Raw genomic sequence first — 25757 nt, 5'->3', positions numbered from 1 at the left:
ATTCACCTACTTCTCTCCACAGTATAAGAGAGTAATAGCTTGATTTATCAAAAACCTCACACATTGGGGAACAGTTATGCAGAAAGTGAAATTTACACTGAAGATACAGGTACCTACAATACAAAATCAGATCTGTCATATAAGTTTTTCCAACACTGTTTCCCAAGCTGTCTAATAGAAGCTTGACAATAAAATTACATTATCTTCTCCACTTGGCAAATGTCATATCTTCGCTATGTTGCTAACTACAAAATAGCCAAGATAGCTCAGCTTTGTTTACTTCTGTGGAACATGGACAGTTCTGGGAAAGGTGTTCGGAAATGACTTATTGCTGGAGAGAAGCATATGGTGCTCATGCGGAAACTGAAAATGATGTAATTAACATTTTAATTTCTCAATGATGATGCTGGATTTTTGAAACATTAAATGTTTTAGAACAGATATTAAGAACTGACAAGTACTAATGGTTATCTAGTCATTTTGTAATGTTGCTGTGAAAATTTTAACTGAGTTCAGGTTCTCTAATCATAATACTTTAAAATTTAAAATCTCTACATGGTTTCTAACAATATATTCCAGAATTGCTTTAGAATTTGTTTTTTCCCCAAGTCAGATTTTGCAGCCAGGTTTTGTTCACTTATTGGTTTGTCTTGAATACAAACTAGAGTCTTTTAGTCTTTGTGTGTTAAAGTAATAGAACCAGCTTCCTATTTATATTTGGAAATTTAAATCAATTTCAGCTTTTATATGAAAACTGAATATATGGTTTGATAGTTTAATTGTTTGCCAAAGACACTAACAAAAGGAGATTTTTTTATTGATTTTCAGCTTGCTTGAATCTTGGTTAAAAATATATCTAATCACGCTTTGTTTTTGAAGATGGTATTTAAAAGCACAACCAATAATGTCTTTACAGCTAAATAAGTTATTGTTTGACATGTTACAGTCCTTCAGAAAACTCTGAAATAGCAAGTCTTAAAATAAACCACAATTCAAGTCACTATGTTGAACTCTCAGAATTATCAGTTAAATATTAACATAGAAGTTTAATATTTGTACTGCAAGCTTGTATTAAAAACAGCTCCTCTGATTCAGGCACAGGCCTGAAGCACCAACAAAAGGCCAATCCATCTTTATATTGGCTATGTATTTTCCTTAGAGTGAAAGGACTCTACCATAGACATTGGCATCTTTATTTCAGGTTACTATTGCCTTCTTGGCTTATATTTAAGGACAAAACCTTCAATTCATGTGAAGCCTGATGTTTTATAAAAAAAAAAAAATTCTCCACTGTTGAGAGTTGTGCTGTTTTTCAGACACTTTCCCATTCCCCCCTAACTTGATTATTTAATGTAATAATCTACTGCAAAATATAGTAAACGAAGTACAGTACACAAACTTCAACCAGTTAAAATCAACAAACAGAAGATGAGATTAATCTATAAAGATAATATTCCAAAATGTAATTTCCAGTGGTAAATGTTTTTTTTAAAACAGAATTAGAAATACAACTAAACTATGCACTTTTTTCAAAAGTGCATAAAAGTACTGCATTAGATAGTAACAATATTGCTGGACTTTAGGTTTGCATAATATTTAATGTACAAAGCATTTTCTTTTGTAGAAACTACAGCAAAAGTTAGTCAAGGGGAAAAAATGCAGCAGTTTAAACAAAATACAAGATTATTTCAACCACAAGTTATTGGAAGGATTTGAACAATAGTATGATATAGAAATATTTCAAAAAATTTCTTTTGAAAATGTGGGTTGTTCATAATTTCCTTGCTAGTGTAGTAGCACTAATAGCGTTTATTGATACTAAGTGGGTGCAGCTAGTGTATAAAAACAGCTTTTAAATGTCTTCAAAGCAAAGTTCTTCCCATGCATAAGCACACACCTGATTTTTTCCATCACAGAGCATCTGAGAGTAAAGTCAGTGCATCTTGCAAGCAACATTTTTGCCAGGTCTCTGACTTACATGTATGCCAAATTTGCATGAAAAATATTTGAAATTTGAATGACAAATATTTGAAGTTTGAACAAGTTACAAATGTAAAAGCACTCTGTTAATGCACAAAATCAGAAACCCAATGAAAATGTGGACCTACAGGTTGATGTTTAAGTGTTTATAACCATCTACTTTTTTCTTCACAAAATATTATTTACAGAAATGCTGCCTAAGTAGGAATGCAACAAATCAATTAAACAAATGTAGACGAGAGGCTAAAATCTCTCTAAGCAAAACGGTGCCAATTCAACCATGTTTTCTTAGCTCTCTTTTCCATTTGATTTTTCTATTTCTGATGCTTTTATTTGGTGAACTACTACAAGCAATTTTGCCTTTAAATCCTCCCTATTTCTACCCTCAGCACTAGCAGAGGAAGCTTTCCAACATCTCAAGACAGGATACTGTTTCTGCAGTCTACTGTGTGACCTAGTTTGTAGGCTGAATGAGATGGGTGGGCTGAAAGTATACAACAGATGTGGAAATGGACCTTGCGGTTCTGCTGCTCGATGCAAATTTATCCTCTTTTTCAGTAATCCCTCAAATTTATTGTCTGTGGATTTCAACAGGGGACACAGTGTTCTCCCAAATATCCATAATTTCATTTTAACTAATTTATGAAATAATCATACCGAGATCTAAACTGCCCTGGCCATGACAAATACACACTTCCAATATATATATATATATATATAAGGGCGACAGGGAAATTTTCCAGTAAGTACAGACATCTGTCTGCCAATTCTATGGAAAACATCTTTTTATTTGCCAGCTGTCTGACTCAAATCGCTGAAGAATAATTTCAGTGTTTTGCATATGGAAGGAACCAACCAGTTTTATTCATACTTCTAGACTGCATACCTGGCAACAGAAGGAGTGCAAAACTAGCAATTAAATGTCTGCCCTCCATTTTAAAAATAATTCTTCATACTCTAACATTTGTTGTTTTGGAATATGTTTCCTTTAAGTATTTACTCTGCCTTTATAGTCTAAACTATTTATTTTTAAATAATGCTTTTTAAATTATTTTTTTCATATCCCCTTTTTTGCCTTCCTGTACTCCTATCTGGGCCTCTACTCCAGATCACTGCAAGCTGTTGCAAGAATTAATAATTGAATTAAAAAAGGATCTCTTTGGGTGTGAATTTTTTTTTTAAATAAAAGCATAGCATAAGGTTAGGACTACGTTAGAGAGCTTACAGCTGTGCCACTGTAGCACTTCTGGTGCAGACCCTAGCCGACGGGAGAAAGCTCTCCTATTGGCTTCGTTACTCCAGCCCACATGAGCAGCAGTAACTATGTCAGCAGGAGAAACTCTCCCACAGACATAGCGGTATGCACACCAGCGCTTACGTTGTTGTAATTTACATCGCTCAGGATGGTAGTTTATTCACACCCCTGAGCAACGTAAGTTATGCTGACAAACTGTAGCACAGAAATAGCCTTAGTCTTTCTTGCTTCTGGGAAGCAGTATTGTCTAAAGAACTGACAGTCAGTGTTGCCTCTAATTTTTCCCATGCATGTGTGGAATGAATTTTGTTACGTGCACCAATATGGAGGTGATGTGATACATCACCTCCATACTGGTGCACATAACACAATTCATATGGTGAGGGTGGGGCCGAGGGGTTCAGAGTGTGGGAGGGGGCTCAGGGCTGGGTTGGGGGGAGGGGCGCCTCTCCCCCCGGCCGCAGCAAGTCCTGTCTGACAGTCATGTCTTTTGAGTTCTATTCCCATTTTTCTCCACTCACTGTCTTTGTGAACTACACCAGACACTCACTATATCTGTTAATCCACATATAAAAAGGGCTAGCACTTCACAAGACAGTTCTAAACCTGAACTATTTAATTATTGTAAAGTTCTTTAGATCCTTGCATGAAAGTATATGTATTTTTTCAACTTATATTCAAAAACAATTGTTGTAGATCTCTGTTCTTCAAGCCAACCTTTGCTCTGTAAAACATATAACAAGATGCACCTATTATGTGACAGACCACAAACTGATTTTTGGGAACTAACCTACACAATGACATGAAGTCTTTTGAACTCTCTCTTCTGGAAGACTGTTTCATGATTAGGATGTTAAGCTTCCCTGGCCTTTGTGGACTAGTCACATTTCCTTTTTTAAACCACCAAAAACTGGTCATGGAATAATGGTGCAGTCTTCGGTGGCTGTGTATCTTCTCAGTTGCAAAGCAATGGAAAAATTTATGGGTGAAGGCAATGCAGCCCATGCCGCCACACAACTGCAAAAGAGTATCATTTACTGTATTAAAAATAGTCTAATAAAAGGTACCATACCTTATGTGACCACCAAAAATATCTGTAATAGGAGTCTGAACAAAGTCAGCCTGTCGAGTAACTGATGATTTGTTGCGGGGCCCGACTTGTTCCCATTCATCCTCACTACCTTCTCCTTGTTCATCCTGATCCTCCTCTTCATTTACAGATTGCGTCTCAGGACCATTGGAAACACAGATTTCTTAAGAAGAAGAAAAGTGTGTAGATATTGATTTAAACAAATAAAATAATCCCCAACTTTTCCTTAAAAGAGAGAGAGCTGGTAAACAACAGGATTATCTTTAGTGATTAGAAATAGGTCCCTGACGTGTCTGGAGTTGTAATGAAAGGTATAGTTTTGATTCAGAACTTGTATGATGTGGTTTCAAGTTTATCCTCTTTATAGGAATAATTATCAGAAGATTAGAAGGCTTTCATATTTTACTTAAAAAAAACTTGTGAAAAGTCAAGTTTGAGACAATATTCTGCACAATTCCTTGAGCATTTTGCAACTGGGAATACTCAAATGTTTAATGGAATGCAGTTTATCTACATAACATAATCACACGTGAAAAAACAAGTAAGTTCAATGTAGCTTTAGATAATTAACCTTTGCGGCTGTACTTTAGAAAGTTAAGGGCTGTTCTTGAAAATTAAAACCTTGGCTTATCAAGACACCATTGTTGCCTGGGTATTTTTACAGTACACACAAGGTTTAGCAAATATTTGTATGGGTGCCAAACAAAGAAAGTTATGTACTTAATGTAGCTAGGGAATATGAAATGATAGTGCTACATCATAGAGAATTTACCCAGTTAAATAAGATTGGATACCAAACCTTAAAAAAACCAAAATTCATAATGACAAGACTGTACTGCTGTAGTAGTGGTGTTTTATTTTTAAATTGGGCAACCAACAAACAAAAATAAAACAGTTGCTGTAAGATAAAGCTCCATTTTTAAATTCACTGTAAATCCTGTCAGTTCTTTCAGGGTAAGATGTGGAGTTTTCAGTTTGTATTTTTTTCACTTCAGCAACAAAGCACTAGTAAAATCAGTTAATATGTTCCATTATAAATGGGTACAAAATTATTAAAAATTCTTTGTCTAGGAAGCTTGCTGTACAGAAAACAACAAGAGCTTAACCAACAGTTGATCAGAGGTCACTGACATAAGCTACACCAGTGGTAGGCAACCTGCGGCCAATCAGGGTAATCCGCTGGTGGGCCGCCAGACCATTTGTTTACATTTGCACAGCTGCTCGCAGCTCCCGGTGGCCGCGGTTCGCCGTTCTTGGCCAATGGGAGCTGCGGGAAGCAACAGATTGCCCACCACTGCGCTACACTGTTACACTATACATCAACTACGTAGAGAAAGAAATTTTAAAACCATAATTCAGATACTGTGAATAGTTGGAAACCACGGCTCTACTTGGTAGCAAAATCTGTTTTAAAGTAAATCATCCTGAGTTTTGATCACTCTCACTTGAGTTAGGTACCCTAATAATACAGAAGTCAGTAGCTAAGGAACGGAGTTCATACCTTTAACAAGAAGCTACTTTATTGTTATGAGATCAAGTCCAATATGCCTATATGACCAACCTAACTGGGGAAGCATCTCATTGATTCAGTAGCTTTCATTGTAACACCTTACATCTTTGCCCCCCCACCCCCAAAAAAATCCTCTCCAGGATTAAATTTGGCATGTACGGTCCCATTCTATCTACAGTATTTACTGATTTTCACAATGAAAAACTGTTCAAAATAAAAGCTATAGATTTCTGTCTTTTGTGTAAGCTCCCACTGGTGCTATGTCATGACTGGCATCTTCTCCACACGTTCAAACCACTCTCCTAGAGTTAATTCATTCTCCCTCCTTTCACCCTTCCAAAAAGAAAAACCATTACAGTTAAGTATTTGAAAATGAATTCAGCTTGCTACCAACGAGCTTACTTTCATTGTGTGGGGAAAGAAGTTTCTTTAGGGTCAGCATTTCCTCATGTAGCCCATTTAGGATAAATCCCAGGTATTCTTCAGCATCTTCTTGTCTGCCCTGAATACAAGATTAATTTTTTAAATTATTATACCGCTGTACGGTGTCTACAATTTTAAGCAGATTCAGAACATTGTCCCCTTAATTTTCAGATACTTTAGTGAAACTGTGAGGTATTTTGTATCAAACAGCACTATCAGTTATGATAAAACTCAGAGCCTAGGAAGAAAAAACTAACTTTAACTGTGAAATATAATTTTTTGTGTGTGAAACAAACACAGGACTGATTTTATGGCTTTTATTTTGTTAAGAAAAATATTAAGAATACTGGCTGCTTTGAAATGCAATTTAGTTTATGTACACTGTTAGATACATGCACTTTAAAGATTTTTAAACAGCACCTTTTCTGACAGGCTTGACTTGATAACCGTCAGCAGCCTATAGATGTATGTTGGTTCAAAGGCAGCTCCAGGCCGGATGTCTCTTGCAATTTTATCACCTAAAGCTGCAAGGCAAACAGAAGTGACATAATATCAAAATAAGCAATATTGAGAAAGCATGAAGTGGAAAGTTAGACTCACTGCTTCACCAAGTAGTTATATGACCAAGCAGCTGAAATAAACCATATTCAAATGACATGTTATGAGCTGTTTGACCAAAAGGAAGACTCTGTCTGTATTAAGATTTAATTTTTTATGATTTCCAGAGAAAGTATTAAAGTGTATTAATGACTAACAAGTTCAATGTCAAAAATGTTTCAAGAACTTATATTTCCCCCCTTTATAAGAACATTCTCTAGCACAAATGCATTAATTTTACTCCACAAAACCTGCCCAAACAAAAATAACATCTTCATCTTCTAACTTATCAAATGGTGTGTGGTGTTTTATTTATTTATTTTTTTAAACAGACATGTTTTAGTATAGCATTGTAATAGCTACTATCAGCATTAACAAAGTGTCACCTGCAATCTCTCCCTATTTCATCCAGTTCGGGTATTTTATCTAGCAGTTTAAGAACTGAATCCCACACACCTTTTTTCTGTTTTACACTTGTTACAAAGGCTTCACAGATCTTACGTGGCTTTTAGGATCCAGAAATGATTTTTAAATACTTTTTGACCAACTAAGATTCTCTTAAATTAAGATTAGAATCTCTATGACAGGGGTTGGCAACGTTCGGCACGCGGCTCGCCAGGGTAAGCACCCTGGCGGGCTGGGCCAGTTTTATTTACCTGCTGATGCGGCAGGTTCAGCCGATCGCGGCCCCCACTGGCTGCGGTTCACCGTACCGGGCCAATGGGGGCGGCAAGAAGCCGCAGCCAGCACATCGCTCGCCCGCGCCGCTTCTCGCCACCCCCATTGGCCCGGGACGGCGAACCGCGGCCACTGGGGGCCGCGATCAGCCGAACCTGCCGCATCAGCAGGTAAATAAAACTGGCCCGGCCCGCCAGGGTGCTTACCCTGGCGAGCCGCGTGCCGAACGTTGCCGACCCCTGCTCTATGATATGGCCTTTTTTTCTGCAACTTTCCTCAAGAATCATGTGTCTACTTGAATCAGTAGATGGTCCAGAAAAACTAACACCAAGTCAGTATTTTAAAAGATGTTAATCTCTTACACTTTACCAAATTGAGCTGACCAGAACACATGAGAAAATGAACGAATTTACAATTCTGGATTTTTTTTTCCCCCTGTGTCTACTTTGTACTCAGAGAAAACCTATTCTTAAGTCTCTTGGTTTATGTTCCTATTACTAACAGGTCACTTGTTACATTATATATCAGCTAGGGAAAAACCCATTTATTTATCTAGCATGTGCATAGTCGTGTAGCCAAGCGATGGCATCTTCAGCGGCGTGATGCAGTTCTTCTAGGCCACCGCTGAACCTAGTCGGCAGGCATTCATCAACAATGTGCATCATCGTCTATATTGTACCACAGCTGCACAAAAGGCTGTCACGAAGGCCCCAGCAATACTGGTTGGCTGCACAAAGACTGCCCGGTCCAGAACGTGTTCAACAGGGACCACTGGCGACGAGGCAGGTCAAAACCAGGCAGGCAAATTGTGGGGTCGGGAAAAACCCATAAAAGTTATTGACGCTGAATGTTCAAACTAATGAAGACATCTGGCCTCAGAAACTATGCTGACAGATTACCATCTGTAGTTAAAATGACCCCAAAAATTAATCACATAAGACAGACAGATTTGTTTCACCGAGGCAAAAACTAAAAGACAAACCAAAGAAATATCCCACCTGTTTGGACGTCATTGGAACTAATGACTCATTTCCATGGTGTCTTTTGTAGTATGAAACACTACCATTAATTATCTAACCCAGAATAGTATAACAAATGTACATAAATTTCTCAAGTAAAACTAGAGTTTTTTTGTAAATGCATAATACAATGGATTAGTCTGAGATAATGTGAAACCCATGAGACAGCTTAATTACATAGAGAAATGCTTTTTCTTTCCTTATGTATGTGATGGACCCTTTTCAGGTACAGCACAAGTCATATTTGGAAAATTATGTATATTGCATTAGTGCTTATGAACTCCAATCCCATTACATCAGGCACTACCCAAAACACACAATAAGGAAAGGATCCCGCCCTCAAAGAGTTTATACCATTTGATGTTTAGCAATCTATTCTGAAGACTTTTTTTCCCCACTCACCTTGTTTTGCTTTAGGAGGTACTGGCATATTAGTGAACTCGTTCATTAGACGAACACTGAAATAGAAAGGAAACAACAACTGGGCATCACCACCATGTTAACTAAATATTATTTATCTATACAGGATAGATTTCCATGTAAATCAGTCAAAATATTAGATCAAAGTGGGCCCTAGCTGGCCAAAATCAAGCTAAGATAATACTATAATAAAGTGAGTAATATTAGGTTCAAATATGTGAAAATTAACATGGTCACTGGTAGTCTGATAAGGTAAAAATGGCTAATTAAGGACTTTTTAGGAGTTTTATTACAATCTACTGTTGCAGATTCAGTACACTTTGATATATCTAAAGTGATGTTCCTGAACAAAAGTTTAAAGAAATATTCTGCTCCCTTCACTAACCAGAAGCTAACTACAAAAGCAAACAAATCAAAACCCATAGCCTACTGAATGTAATTATATATCAATTTTTATCAACTGCAATACTACAATGGTTTGTTAGATCTTTGTGTTCAATTACTTAAAACAATGACAGTAAATACAAAGATTTCCCAACAAATTACTTACAAACTGTCTATCATTGGTGTTGAGGTGCATGGCCGCTGTGATTTTGAATACACTGGAATTGACTTCATTAGGTGATACATCGGAGGGCAAGCAACCAAAGCCTGCAGTGTCTGTCCACTGTATTAAGGAGCTATTCAGAAGATATAGTCTAGATATACATTAAATATCCAACGACAAACTTTATGCAGAGCAGGAAGTAAAATCCTTTATCTGCATACAAAGGACCAATGCAATAATCACAATTAAATTAATGAAAGGATTTTCCTCATTTTGTAAAAAGATAATGCTCCTGCTTTCAATTCACAAGAGTCACTTGAAAATAAACCTACAATATAGCATGATATAGTTTTATTCTAGTCACATATTTTAACTAGAGATGTCAAGCAGTTAAAAAAATGTATTGCGATTAATCATACTGTTAAACAATAGAATACTATTTATATAAATATTTTTGGATGTTTTCCACATTTTCAAATATATTGATTTCAATTGCAACACAGAATACAAAGTATATAGTGCTCACTTTATTTTTTTTATTATAAATATCCACACTGTAAAAATAAAATATTTTTCAATTCACTTAATACAAGTACTGTAGTGCAATCTATCATGAAAGTTGAATTTACAAATGTTGAATTATGTAAAAAAAACTGCATTCAAAAATAAAACAATGCGAAACTTTAGAGCCTACAAGTCCACTCAGTTCTACTACTTCTTCATCCAATTACTCAGACAAACAAGTTTGTTTATATTTACGGGAGATAATGCTGCCTACTTCTCATTTACGTCACCTGAAAGTGAGAACAGGCGTTCGCATGGCACTGTTGTAGCTGGCGTTGCAAGGTATTTACATGCCAGATGCACTAAAGATTCATATGTGACTTCATGCTTCCACCACCATTCCAGAGGACATGCGTCCATGCTGATGGTGGGTTCTGCTCAATAACGATCCAAAGCAGTGCAGACCAAAACATGTTCATTTTCATCATCTGAGTCAGATGCCACCAGCATAAGGTTGATCATCTTTTTTGGTGGTTTGGGTTCTGTAGTTTCTGCGCTGGAGTGTTGATCTTTGAAGACTTCTGAAAGCATGCTCCATACCCCATCCCAATCAGATTTTGGAAGGCACTTCAGATTCTTAAATCTTTGTTTGAGTGCTGTAGCTATCTTTAGAAATCTTACATTGGTACCTTCTTTGCGTTTTGTCAAATCTGCAGAGAAAGTGTTCTTAAAACGAACAACATGCTGGTGATGGGTCATCATCCGAGACTGCTATAAAATGAAATATATGGCAGAATTCGGGTAAAACACAGAGTGGGAGATATACAATTCTCCCCAAGGAATTCAGTCACAAATTTAATTAATACATTATTTTTTTAATGCGCATCAGCAGCATGGAAGCGTGTCCTCTGGAATGGTAGCCAAAGCATGAAGGCGCATATGAATGTTTAGCAGATCTGGTATGTAAATACCTGCTGGCATGTAAATACAATGCCAGCTACAAAAGTGCCATGCAAACATCTGTTCTCACTTTCAGGTGTCATGGTAAATAAGAAGTGATTGGCTGAACAAGAAGTAGGACTGAGTGGACTTCTAGGCTCTAAAGTTTTACGTTGTTTTGTTTTTTACTGCAGTTATGTAACAAAAAAAAAGACATTTGTAAGTTGCGCTTTCACGATAAAGAGATTGCACTATAGTACTTGTATGAGGTGAATTGAAAAATGCTATTTCATTTGTTTATCTTTTTTACAGTGCAAATATTTGTAATAAAAGTAATAAAGTACTTGTATTTTAAAGTGAGTACTGTACACTTTGTATTCTGTGTTGTAACTGAAATCAATATATTTGAAAACGTAGAAAAACATCCAAAATATTTAATACATTTCAACTGGTATTCTATTGTTTAACAGTGCAATTAAAACAGATTAATCACAATTAATTTTTTTGAGTTAATCGCATGAGTTAACTGCGATTAATTGACAGCCCTAATTTTTAATGTTTACATTTCAAATAAAGGTAAGTGTGCTATATAGTTTAGGAAAAGGAAAGAACTTGTGCAAAACTTCCCTCTGACTGTTCCCAACAATGTAAAACTACAGTTTTAGTCTGATAGTCTGAAAGATCTTATCTGAAAAGCTATTGCAGAGAGGAGCCACAAAACAAAGCAAGATGGCATTTGTGTCTTGTTCATCAGGCCTCACTGGAGGTTGCGCCTCAAAAAATTCCAAATAAATGAACAAAAAAAATCCCATGTCAACAACAAAACCAAATAGTCAAATCTGAATATACCTATTTAATCATGTCTTAGGACAGATAGCTTCTCATAAATGAATGAATGGAATGAAACAGACAAATCTATGAGGGTATGATATAGAAGACTAGTACATGTCTTGTATTTCTCTCTCTCTTTTTTTTTTTTTAGTTCACCTGAAAAGAGAAGGTTAATCACCCTGTGCAGTAAATGAGGTCTTCGAGATGGTGCCTTTGTGGGTGCTACATTTCAGGTGTTGGTGCATCCCTGCATCTTTGATTGGAGAATTTCAGCAGTTGTCTGGGTTGTGCATGCGCTCTCCCCCGTCTCACGCCTTTGTTGGAGCCTATCTAGTACCGTGCAACCAGACACCCCCCCCCAGTTCCTTTTTCACCCTGAGTCCATAGATTGAACTCTGAAGTAGAGAGGAGAAGGGTGGGTAGTGAAGCACCCACAGGACACTATCTCAGAGATCTTTTAATTTCAATTTTGGAACAATATAAAGGTTCCGCCATTTCCAAGCAGAGGCTGTCCAAATGGATTTCTGAATGCATTCACCTATGCTACCAACAGCATGACATACAACCCCCACTGAAGATCCGAACCCACTCTGCCAGGACATTATCAGTCTCAGCAGCTTTTCTCAATAGTGTGCCCACCATGAACATATATAAAGCACCCACCTGGGCGTCCATGAACACCTTTACAAAACACTATGCGATAGATCAGAGCTCGAGATTGGATGCATTGGTAGGACTTAGGGTATTATCAATTACTCATGCAACTTCAAAGCCCCTTCCATCCACTGAGGGGCACTGCTCGCCAGTCACCTGAAGTGGAGCACCCACAGGAATGCTCCTCGAAGGAAAGAAGGTTCTTCACCCTGTGCAGTAACTGAGGTTTTGGTAACTTTCTGAAGGTCTTGGTTCTCTCAAGGTAGAACGCTAAGGCGTGTGTAATACTGACTCCGGTTTACTCCCATGAGGTTTGGGGAAGAATGAGGGAAGATGGATTGGTTGTCTCAGGTGGAAAGAGGAGGGCACTTTAGATAAAAATTTAGGATGAGATCTTAGGGTGACCTTACCTTTGAAGAAGACAGTATAAGATAAATGTGCCATGAGGACTCCTAACTCTCCCACTGGTTGGACAGACATAATAGTCAAGGAGGCGTTGGTTGTGAGAATCAATGAAGGTGGAAGTCTGTGTGAAAGGAACTCCCACGCACACATTGTTGGATTGCGTCCACCAGCGTAGCGAGTCTTTGACTCTGAATGGCATTATGAGGCGTCTGTTTAGGCTGTGTCTGTGTGGTATGTAAACCATTCTTAGCCAGCCCTGAAGGCAGCGCATGTGAAGATGCGCGTCGTACCACAAATGTGGTTGCCACCATATGGCTTAGTAGTTGGAGGCAAGTCCATGCCAATATCTGTAGTGAGAAATCTGGTCACTGGTAGTGACACTTTTGCCTCTAGAGTGTCAAGATGCGCCCTGATGAAGTCCAGTTTCTGCACGGGTGTTAGTACTGATTTTTGTATGTTGATTTGTAGTCCCAGCTGTGAGAAAAGTGTGATTGTCATCTGCGTAGTGTCTATGGCATTTGCCTCGGTGGGTGCCTTTAACAGACAATCGTCCAGATAGGGAAAAACTGTCACTCCCTGTCTGTGGAGTTGTGTCACACCACTACCACAAGCACTTTGAAAAAACAAACAAAGTACTTTCGACAGGCCAAATGGCAGAACTTTATCAATACAATGTTCTGTGCCCAGAGTAAACTTTAGGAACCTCCTGTGCGCGAGATATATGGTTACATGAAAATAGGCATCTTGGAGGTCAAGGGCTGAAAACCAGTCCCCCCACTCCAGTGTTGGTATTATTGTTGCTAATGTGACCATCCTGAACCATTGGACCCTTACAAATTTGTTGAGTTTTCTGAGGTCTAAGCTAGGCCTCCATGTTCCGTTCTCTTTCTGGGTTAAAAAGTAGTGGGACTAAAAGCCCTTCCCCTTCTGTGTTGTGATGGTATGTGTTCCACAGTGCCCAGATGTAGGAGGTGGTTTACTTCTTGCCATAGGTCTTCATGAGAGGGATCCCTGAAGAGGGATTAGGAGGGAGGATGGGTGGTGGCGATAGAGATGAATGGTATTGTATAGCCTGAATGGATTATCTCCAGAACACATTTGTCCATGGTGATGGATTGCCACACAGGGTAGAAAGGGGTCAACCAGTATCCAAAACAGGGGATGGTTAATGATGGCATCAATACTGAAGAATGGGGGAGGTCTTTTGGGTCCTTGACCAAACCCTCCAAATTGTTGTTTTGCAGAGGGCGGGTGGGATGTCCATGATTGGGCTGGAGGTTGGCGATGCTTTGGAGGCTTCTGTCTTTGCCGTTGTATGTCATAGTACCTCTGTAGTGAGGCGCATGGGCCAGACCTTGCGCGCTGTGTGGGGTAGTATTTACCCTGTTTTCTTTTTGACTTAGGGGTGTATATACTCAGGGAGCGGAGCATCACCCTTGAGTCTTTCAGGGTATGAAGTGATTCATCAGTTTTTGCCATCAACAGCTTCTGGCATTGAATGGGAGGTCCTTGGCAGTGGATTGAACCTCCCTTGGGAAGCCAGACCAATGGAGCCATGAAACCTGGCACATAATTATGGCAGTGTCCGTGGAGCGTGCTGCTGTCCTGGCTGCATCTAGAGACGGTTCTGGATAAGAGTTGGCCCTCCAAAATTATGGACTTAAATTGGACTCTCTTGTTCTCCAGCATGATGTAAATAAACTCAGCAAGTTTGGAATAATTTGTGTGGTTGTATTTTGCTATTAAGGCAGCATAAGTGGCAATCCGGAACTGATGAGTGCCATATGAATAGGCCCTGCAGCCAAAAAGATCCAAACGTTTCCACTCTTTGTCGTAAGGAGTGGATCTGGGTACTGAATTCGGTGCGGGGTGAGAAAATAAGAAGTTTAGTCCAGTAGGGGGAATGTAGTACTTATCTGGTCACTTGCAGGTGGGAGGTATCATAGTCGGGATTTGCCATATGTTTTTGGCTGGCTGCATGAATGTGTCATTTATGAGAAGCACAATTTTAGATGAGGAGGCTATAGGGAGAATGTCCAATCGTTTGTATCAGTGATTCTTTTAGAGTTCTTGAAAGATTTTAAAATTGTCCGCAAATGTAGGTGGCAGTGGCATTATGGCCTTGTCCAGGGACAAGGAAGAAATGTTGGAGATGTATCCTGATCCCAGGCTTCCTCCTGTTCAACGCTCTCCTCAGGGGGTTCTGAAGGTGGAGCAACTGGGGTTGTGGGGGAGTCTGGGGTACTATCTCCTGTATGCGACCCAGGGTTGCCAGGAGGGCCACTGAGTGGGGAATGGCGTAAGCAGTGACATCCATGGGGAGTGTCAACCCTGTGATGGATTTTAAGACTGTACAGGTGGACCCAGAGCTGCAGTAGATTGAATGGGAGAGGAGTGCTGAGATGAGAAGGCACCCTCCTCTTCAGTATCTTCTTCCTCACTAGAGAATGGAGGGGCCAGAGGTGAAGTGGATATATAAACAGGGAAAAAGAATATAAACGGGGGAAAAGGGATAAGTAAACCTAAGTAGGGTACTAAAGACTACTCTAAACTATTCTAAATTCTAAGTATAGCTATCAGTCTTAACACTGCTGGGAGCTTCGTCTCAGGCCAAGGATAGTTGAGAAAGAACTGAGGAGGGTCGAGTCTCGTGGCACTAGATAAGCGCCAACAACAGCACGAGACGGGGAGAGTGCATGCGCAACCCAGACGAGCACTGCTGCTCAAATTCTCCGATCAAAGGCACGGGGACGCACCAACACCTGCAGTGGAGCACCCACAGGGACACTCCTCAAAGAAGAACCCACTATTTCTTTTGGTATACAACCATAAGGACTTTTGCAACATACAGTAGTCATAGTTGAAGTGTACAAATTTTTTTTAATTGTATGCAATACTGGTAATTCAGACAGTTAATGCAGCTAATTAGAACCACTGTCAATCTAATGCTGCAGGTCTATTGTGTATTCTACATAACACTGACAATTACCATACTATACAAATTAATGAATTTAAATTAGATTTCATTTTCCCCAAGGTAAGGATACAGCGTTGATATAGCACCAGTTTCCTTTATTGATCAGCCCTCGTGGTTGCAAAGATACTGGTTTATGTATTAATTTTACATTCTCCAGTAATTCTGTAGAATTAAAAATATTAAGTTTAGCATCAAGGAAATGTACAAGGTAACTAGCAAACACCAAGTTAATTCAGCTATACAATGCAAATCACCCCTCTCAATTCCTATCAACAACAAATTTTTCTGCCTCAAAGCCTGTTTTTGGCTAAATTTAAAGTACTGTTGCCCCTTTTTGACCCACACAGCTAGTCAAAGATTAGGGCCCTATGGATGTTCCAGTTCGATGTAGAAATTGATGGAGTCTGGTATTTTCTCAGATGCAAATAATGTACATGTCCCGCTTCTTTGAATTCAGAAAGACTCAAGAACAAAAGAAGCAGTTTCTTAGCTTACAGCTGCAAGCCTCTTTAGCCAACAGACCCAAAAGCATACTCTCAAGGTTTTTCAAGGATCACACTATGCTCACCAGCTACTGCTTGGCTTTCTTGCTTTTTTTGCCTCTGCGCGCGCGTGCGCACACACACCAATGCTCCAAAAAACAAAAAAACAAACAAAAAAAAAGCCCTGCATACACTTAGCCCAAATTCCGGAGAAAGTTCACAACCCCCTTATCTCTTAGATTGCTGGCTTCTGATTAATTCATTCTTGAAAGTTATATTAATTAAAGGGTCCGTTCACATCCAACCTCAAAGATGCAGTCTGCAGTACTCCTCAGCATAACAGTATAATATCAGATACATCCTTTTCAGTGAAAGATTATCTCCAGTTTGGGTGAGGATTAATATCAAATCTTTAATAAGGCTTTTCCTACTCCTACGATCTTATAAAACAATGACAAGACTTCAGTATGCATATATTTTTTTAAAAAATATATAAATCTCCGTTAGTTGTAATCCCCTGCAACCAATTTTATTGGATATTTAGCCAATTTTATTGAACAATTAGCAAACTTCTCTCTTAGTTTGAATGGAACTGAAATTGACAGTTGTTTCAGTTTAATGTACACAATTTTGTACCCAAAATATCTTTGTGCACCAGCATGGACTGATATTAACATAATGCATGTTAGTTACTAGCTGTTTCAGAGCAACAAAGAAAGCACAACACATTGATTTACATAAATACCCATCTGTGTCTCTTGTCCCCTACGTTTTAAAAATGGGGCCAAGATCTTCAAAAGTGCTCACCATCCATCATTAGGGTCACCTTTCCAAAACTGCTCAGCTTCCACTTAGGCTTCAAAATAAGGCGATCACATTTGCGAAAGTGAGAAAAACAGGGGATGAGCACTTTTGTAAATATAGCCATTTATTTCAGTACCTACACAGGATTAGATGTGGGGTTCTCCCATTAGCATAGGTAATCTACCTCCACAAGAGGCAGTAGCTAGGTAAACAGATGGATTTTTCCATCAACCTAATGCTGTCTACACCAGGAACAATTAGGTCTCTATGTGTTGTGAATTATTCACATCCCTGAGTGACATAGCTGAGTCAACCTAACTTTTTAACGCAGATCAGACCTAACACGTTCACAGCAAGCATATCTAAATAGACGAGAGAGACAAAGGGTGAGAGGAGAAATGAAAGCACAAAGAGGTGAAGTGACCTGCCCAAAAATCACACAACAGGTAAGTGGCAGAACCACAAATAAAATCCAGGTCCTTTTACCTAAATCCAGTGCCCCATTGGTAATACTATTCTTTACTATTTTAATTTAGTACTTTCACCACAAAGTTAGTTCATATCATAACAATATATACTGGAAACTACCAAACAGTTAAATCTTTCAACAATCCAATTAACAATTATATTAAGAGGCAGCAGGAAACAGAAAGGTCCCTAAAAATTGTTTAGAAGGAAAGATTTTAGCTTTTAAAGTTTAGACATTATCATATAAAATATTTTATTGTGAATAAAAGGAAGTATAAATATATCACACTTTGATGCTGCATGATTTATAAATGTTTAAGCTTTTAAAAACATTTAGTTAATAGATTAAATATTTAATTTAAGTGTGTTTGCTAAACACATTATCTTCCCCTTAAAGCTTTCTTAAGTTGTACCTTAAAATTTCTGGTACAAGTCTCTACGAATTTTATCTATTACAAAACAACAATTTGCACTTCAAAAAGTACCTTTCCATACTTAAAAAGAAATTGCCATTCTGATAATATATCACCTCTCTTCTACATCACATTAAAACACAGAAAGTTTCAAAGTAGTAAATTAGGAAAAATGCTTCCTGATATTCTCTAAACACTTTCAGTTTATATAAAAGCTAAACTAAGACTCTGTCCTAGAATGTTCCATTCTAACATCAATACTGAAGTTTGGAATTTGTGAAAAATGTTTATTTCATTCCTCACCATTATCTTCTTTAAACATAAATTAAACTTACAGTCAGAAGTAAACTAAAGAAACAACCAGTAATGCTAGGATCTTTAGCATCCTTTGGTGGCCATGAAGTTGGTTTTGGAAACAATGTTTAGATCTAGAACATCTCCAGGAAATAAAAAAACACTCTGCTTTAACCTGAAGGAGGTGCGGCCAGGGAGAAGTGGGTTTACAAACACTCTCTTCCCCTTTCTTTATGACTAAATAGGTGGGAGACTACGGACAATTTTTATATTCTAACATAGGGTCATGGCATTAAAAAAATTGAGAACCACTGATCTAGACAAATAAATTCCACTTGTGTTTCAGAGTATGTTTTTAAAACATGTAGTTTTGAGAATCTTGTTATGATTTCAATCCAATTGCTGGAAAATTTATCAAGTATTAACATGTGTCTATTTCTAATTCTCTCTAATCAATACCATCCTTTAAATAAGAGGTCAGTTCAAAGCTTAACATACTAGCAAAAGAAAAGAAATAGACACTTTAAAACAGAGTGGATATCCTCTATCCATCCAAAATAAGTTAACAGACGCTATCTAGGCAGAGTTAGCATTCCATTTTTTAATTTAAAAATACCCATTAAATAATGATTTTACTACATCTTATGATTAACTATAACCCAGAGTTGAAGGACATTGAAAGTTTCAATGGCAAATACTTTTCAGGTGGACAAAGAGTCCCAGCAGGACCACAATTGTGAGCAACCCTAAAATTAAACCAATATCTACAATGGTGTGATATGAAAACACATTTCAATTTCATATTTCCAAGGCATCCCACTGGCCTAACTCTGCCATCCTTCATTTCTAGCCCTGAGTCTTGTGTCCTTAGGATGGCAGTAGCAGTGCCCGTGTCAGCCCTTGGAGCAAAATTAATTACTTCACTCAACAAGCAGCATGTTTAAGCTTTATAGAACCTTCTTCTAGAAGGCAGAGGGTTAAAATCACAAAGGCCCCTAAAAGATTATGCAATGATTCTTTGGCACTACTATAGCACCTTCTATCTGAGGTAAAAATACTTTACAAACTTTAAGTTAGACCTCACAGGTGATTTGTGAGGTTAAGTCCCCATTTAACAGTTGGTGAAACTGAGGCACAAAAAAGTGACCTGACCAAGGTCACACACATATCTATGTGAATGTTAGAAACAGAACCTAGATTTCCTGATTCCTAGTCCTAGGTTTGAACCACAAGATGGGGGGGGGGGGGGGGAGAGGGATGTTCTCAGAGATTCCTGGGGAAATCAGATGACAAGACAGAAATAAAAGTTTGACATAATTAGTATACAGTTATGTCCACCTAGGGAGAAGAGAATCAGGACCTGAAATGGAGCACAGCAGAGCTAGGCAAAGGGAATTAATTAAAAAAAATAAAATGAAATTCTTTTAATATTTTACACACATTTGTATGTACTTATACAACCCCCCCTAACAGCACTTTAACGTATTTCACATCCAAAGTTTTAAAATGTTCTTCAGCACTTACAGCCAATAATCAAGATTAGTAATTATCTTTTCCCATAAGATCAGAAAACCACAGTGATTACAAGTTTTAATGAGGTATTTAGATTCTCAGTTGAATGGCCAGTATTCACACAGAAGCTCTCTATATTATAACAATCACTTTATTACAATTAAGCCAGCTGTTACTAGAGACAGTCTCCTTTTGATTGGAGAGTAATTTCTACTGTGAACTCTTCCCTTTGAAAAACAGTTACCAAAATCCAAGCTGCTAAAGAAAACGGAATATAATCATATTGTTATTTTGTTACATTACAAACACACCTATTATGAAATGTGTCTCTGCTCCCACCTGGTGGAAGAATAGTAGTACAGATTTATTTAAAATCTTGCAGTCATTTTGAAACAAGAATGAAATAGCAAAGGATAATTTAAGAATGGGGATTTTAGTCTCAAAATGCCTATAAATAAACTATTGTAACAATATTCTAATGATATTCAGTATGTGTAAAGCTAAATTTTAATGTAAGTTCACTTATGATACAGCAATATAAGTTATTTGACTTAACTCTTTTGGTAAAGAAAATAAATCTTGCCAAAATTAATGGAATGAAAGTTTGTTGGAAAATTAACCTACAAGTCTATGTTCCCACATTTCTTCTGATATCAGGAAAGGGGGTAAGATGACAGTCAGAAGATAAAGGCACTTGTGGAAGAACTGATCCCGAAGAAGCACCATAACCATACCTATTACATGTTCATTGAGACCATTACCAGCTTCAGACCAACATATTTTGTTGATGTAAGCAACAGAGGTGCTGGAAGTTAAAGTGACTGGTAAGGCCTTTTATCTTGGGTAACTGGTTCTAACTAGGGCTTTCAAGCGATTGAAAAATTTAATCGCGATTAATTGCACTGTTAAACAATAATAGAATACCATTTAAATATTTTTGGATGCTTTCTACATTTTCAAATATATTGATTTATATTACAACACAGAATACAAAGTGTACAGTGCTCATTTTATATTTATCTTTGATTGGAAGTATTTGCAAGTACTATAGTGCAATCTCTTTATCATGAAAGTTGAACTTACAAATGTAGAATTATGTAAAAAAAACTGCATTCAAAAATAAAACAATGTAAAATTTTAGGGCCTGCAAGTCCACTCTGTCCTACTCCTTGTTCAACTAATTGCTAAGACAAACAAGTTTATTTACATTTTCAGGAGATAAATGATTCCCTGTTCTTATTTACAATGTCACCAGAAAGTGAGAACAGGCATTTGCATGGCAGTTATGTAACAAAACAAAAAACCTACATTTGTAAGTTGCACTTTTATGACCAAGAGATTGCACTACAATTCTATGGGGAGAATTGAAAAATACTATTTATTTTGTTTATCATTTTTACACTGCAAATATTTGTAATCAAAAATATTATACACTTTGATTTCATTTACAACACAGAATACAATATATATGAAAATGTTGAATATCCAAAATATTTCATAAATGTCAATTGGTATTCTATTGTTTAACAGTGCGATTAAAACTGCGATTAATTTTTGAGTTAATCGCGTAGGTTAACTGCGATTAATTGACAGCCCTAGTACTAACTGATACAAAATGGCTTAATAGCAATATTCACTATCGCAAGATGAACAAGACACTATGTGGCTCGTGTACACATACATGGCACAATTTGACTATTATTATATGAACTGAGTTGGTTATACACAACTAAGCCACCATGGCATGCACATATGATGTGGATCCAATCAACACGGAGACTGAACTATCCTCTCTCCTCTCAAAGTAGTCCCTCCAGATTAGGGTTGATACTAAGAGGTTTAAGATCAACACACCAAGTTTCAGCCAGTCATACACTTTGTAAGAAGACTTGTGATTTTAAAATTACTATTAAGTGATTCCTACTCTCTACTCTATGCAATATCCCCTCAAAAGAAAAAAAGGTATGTTTGCCTATTAATTGGGGGGGGGGGGGGGGGGTTAAAAATCTTTGTTCCAGAGACTTTTCAACTTTGTGTGTACACTATCACTGATAAAAGGATTTTTAGAAAGTTTTTTTTTTTTTAGACAGAACAATTCATTGTTTTGATAAGAGGTATTTAGAATCTAATGTAAATTCCCTATGGTATTATAACAATTTTAAAGTCGGTCAGATTTGTCATTAAACTGCACAACGCTGCTACTTTAAATCACTTAAAATGTAAAATTACAAAACATTAACGGGCCCAGTTAGATGAAGTGATAAGCTGATAAACGCTCTTACCTCCCCCTAAAGCCAGAACTCACCACCATGTCAGATTGGGCCAAAATCATAAAAGCCTAATACAAATATTAGAACAGGGGTCGGCAACGTTCGGCACGCAGCTTGCCAGGGTAAGCACCCTAGCGGGCCGGGCCAGTTTATTTACCTGCTGACGTGGCAGGTTCGGCCGATCGCGGCCCCCACTGGCCGCGGTTCGCCGTCCTGGGCCAATGGGGGCAGCGGGAAGCCGTGGCCATCACATCCCTCGGCCCGCACCACTTCCCGCTGTCCCCATTGGCCCGGGACGGTGAACCGCAGCCAGTGGGGGCCGCGATCGGCCAAACCTGCCGCGTCAGCAGGTAAATATAACCACTAAGCTCAAAGCATATGAAATACTGTGTTAGTTTTAGACTGACTGCATGACAGACTTAAAGGTATGCCATTAGGTCAATTTAGGCCCCAAATTCAGATTTATGTTTTTAAAATAACATTAGAGAACCTAAACATCAATAGAAAATTTATTATTTTAACATTAAAAGTATTTAAAATTTTAGTGACATGAGGTTTTTTAAAGTTTTTGGTACATATATTTTGGATATACTTATTTGTATTAACAAATTACAAAAAGTTAAATGTGTGTATATTTACGTATATGATAGACAAACCTACTCCACCACCCATTGAGCTACATTCTATGGTCTGGCTGATCAGGTACATCCAGGTGGCTTTGTTTTTATTGCAGCTCTATGTAGAGCTGATCCACAGAACAGATGGAGAAACCCCAAGACTGCTCTAACTTACTCCAACTGTTAAGAGCTGAAAATAGGGGAATTTGTTTTAAAAGTTTTTTTAACTCAGCTATCCTTTTAAAGTACTCAACACACAATTCAAAAAAATCACATCTTAAATAAAAGTTAAAAATTCAGTTTCACAAAATATAAATGTTAAATCTCACTATTTTACGACACCATTTTTTATGAACTTTTTAACAAAATAAATTTTTTGACTTTTTTAAATGAGAGCTTAATGCTCATCTGCTGCCTGTGACCCTAGAGCCACAGTATTTGTAAAACCTTTCAAAAACAATTAACTGCAAACCTGAAAATGAACCTATATATTTTCCAATGGCCCTTTAAGTCAAAGGGGTAAAGGGTAAAGTCAAATTGTTCTTCACCATTTTACTACAGCAATAACCTTCATAATTTTTAAACTTGTTACCCACAGTGCAGTTTAACACATTTTAAAGTTAACGGGGTAAGAAAACTCAAATAATATATAACCAAAGTATAAGTGCATCTTGTGATAAAATAAATACAGGAATAACAATGTTGGTATTGAGTCAATTGCTGGATGCTTTACATCTAGTCAATTTAATCTAATCACTTTAAAAAAATTAAAAGTAATTTCAAGGACTATATCCGTTTAAGTACCGGTTGCCAACTTTGCAGTTTTATAATAATTTTCAAAAAAATACATTTTTCTCTCCTCTTCCGTGGTGAAAGATACATATAAGCAGGGGGAAAAAATAGTATCTGGCTATACAGAGAAAATAACCAAAATGACAAAACGAAGTGCTTTCAAATCAACAACAAACTAAAGAACAGTTCCTGTAATTTCTTTCACTTATAATATTTTAGGTGTTACAACAATATTTGGGAAAAAATGAGACTGTAGTATAATTTTAAAGTTGACAGGTTCTCTTTAAACAGCCATTTCTGTGCTACTCTGAATATGTCTGATCTCATCTAGTTTAAAAGCAAAGCAGAGCTGGGCTAGGTCAGTACCATGAGATTTCAAGAGCCAAACACTGATCGTCTTATGCGAGTAGTTCCACGTAAGCAAATAAGACTACATGTGTGAATAAGTCATGTAGGATTTGCCCCCGCCCTGAGGCAAAATTACAGATCGTAAGTATCTTTAGTGAGTGAGACTACTACTTACAAGCCTCAAACAGAACCACTAATGACAGGGAAAAAATAGACTATTTACCTCCACAAGTAGTCCTGCTGGTTTGGGATAGAAAGCCCTCGGTCAATTTCTGGTTAGAGTAGAAAACTCCCAAATACAGATAATCTTTCATTAGAAATTGTCCACACACTAGTTTCCAGTTTACTTATAGATTGGTTAATGGCATATCAACAGGATTGTGTGCAAGCATTTTTACATAATGCATTCTACTTTGCAGATTCATATGACAACATTTTGGGAAAAGTAAATACCCATGGACTGAGTCTCTTGAAGTCTTAGAAGTCTTGAAGGACAATTAATTAGGTATTACATATTTTGCAAATTCTTATTCAATTTTACCAGAACATATATTTTAGCATATTTCGTTATAGCTATGGATATGATGGCACTTCTGGCCAAAGCCCCTATTTTTTATAAATTTATATCTTTACCCACAAAGTATCATTGGGCTGAGGTTTCTCTTTGCTCAGGCCTGTTCATTGGTTACAAATAAGAGGTGATTTTATTTTATATTGTTTAAAGAAAGCCTCTCCAGATGTGGGGGATTACGAATCCACACAAATGCAGGTAGGGTTGTTTTGACTGCTTACTGAAACACTAAATTTTCTTTTTTGGGGGGGCTGTCAAGCGATTAATGAAATTAATTGCGATTAATCTCGCTGTTAAAGAATAGAATACCATTTATTTTAAATATTTTTGGATGTTTACTACATTTTCAAATATACTAATTTGAAATACAACACAGAATACAAAATGTACAGTGCTCTATTTTTTTTACAAATATTTGCACTGAAAAAAACAAAAAATGTATTTTTCAATTCACCTCATACAATTAGGTGACCAGTGCAATCTCTTTATCACAGAAGTTGAACTTACAAATGTAGAATTACGTACAAAAAAATCTGCATTCAAAAATAAAACAATGTAAAACTTTAGAGCCTACAAAGTCCACCCAGTCCTACTTATTGGTCAGCCAATCACTCAGACAAACAAGGCTGGGTACAATTTGCAGGAGATAATGCTGCCTGCTTCTTGTTTACAATGTCACCTGAAAGTGAGAACAGGCATTCAAAAGGCACTGTTGTAGCTGGCATTGCTAGATATTTACGTGCCAGATGCACTAAAGATTCATATGTCCCTTCAACTACCATTCCAGACAATATGCTTCCATGCTGATGGGTTCCGCTTGACAACGCATATTCATTTTCATAATCTGAGTAAGATGCCACCAGCAGATGGTTGATTTTCTTTTTTGGTGGTTTGGGTTCTGTAGTTTCCACATTAGAAGTCTTAAAAGAGCTACACTCCAAAGGCATGCTCCACACCTCGTCCCTCTCAGTTTTTGGATGGCACTTCAGACTCTTAAATCTTGGGTCAAGTGCTGTAGCTATTTTCAGAAATCTTACATCAGTACCTTCTTTGCATTTTGTCAAATCTGCTGTGAAAGTGTTTTTAAAACGAACACGTGCTGGGTCATCCTCCGAGACTGCTATAACATGAAATATATGCAGAATGCAAGTAAAACAGAGCAGAAGACATACAATTCTCACCCAGAGGAGTACAGTCACAAATTTAATGGACGCATTATTTTTTTTAACAAGCATCATCAGCATGGAAGCATGTCCTCTGGAATGGTGGCCGGAGCATGGAAGGGGCATACAAATGTTTAGCATATCTGGCATGTAAATACCTTGCAATGCCAGCTACAAAAGTGCCTTGAGAACAC

General features: G+C 37.5%; 1 protein-coding gene across 3 annotated transcripts in view; it reads right to left on the bottom strand.

The window, feature by feature from the left end:
* Positions 1-25757, bottom strand: part of USP10 (ubiquitin specific peptidase 10) — a 72068-nt gene that overhangs the window by 10450 nt on the left and 35861 nt on the right. For all 3 annotated transcript variants that reach the window (XM_005292292.5, XM_042852117.2, XM_005292293.5), the window contains 6 exons: positions 15900-15991; positions 9523-9632; positions 8955-9010; positions 6679-6782; positions 6238-6337; positions 4308-4488 (listed from right to left, as the gene is read on the bottom strand). In XM_005292292.5, coding sequence (XP_005292349.1) covers positions 4308-4488; positions 6238-6337; positions 6679-6782; positions 8955-9010; positions 9523-9632; positions 15900-15991 — 643 coding nt within the window. The remainder of the gene's footprint in view (positions 1-4307; positions 4489-6237; positions 6338-6678; positions 6783-8954; positions 9011-9522; positions 9633-15899; positions 15992-25757) is intronic.

Source organism: Chrysemys picta, chromosome 14 (assembly GCF_011386835.1).
Source record: "Chrysemys picta bellii isolate R12L10 chromosome 14, ASM1138683v2, whole genome shotgun sequence".
Taxonomy (NCBI): Eukaryota; Metazoa; Chordata; order Testudines; family Emydidae; genus Chrysemys; species Chrysemys picta.
The sequence above is the reverse complement of the archived record's forward strand: the minus strand, read 5'-3'. Positions and strand labels throughout refer to the sequence as shown.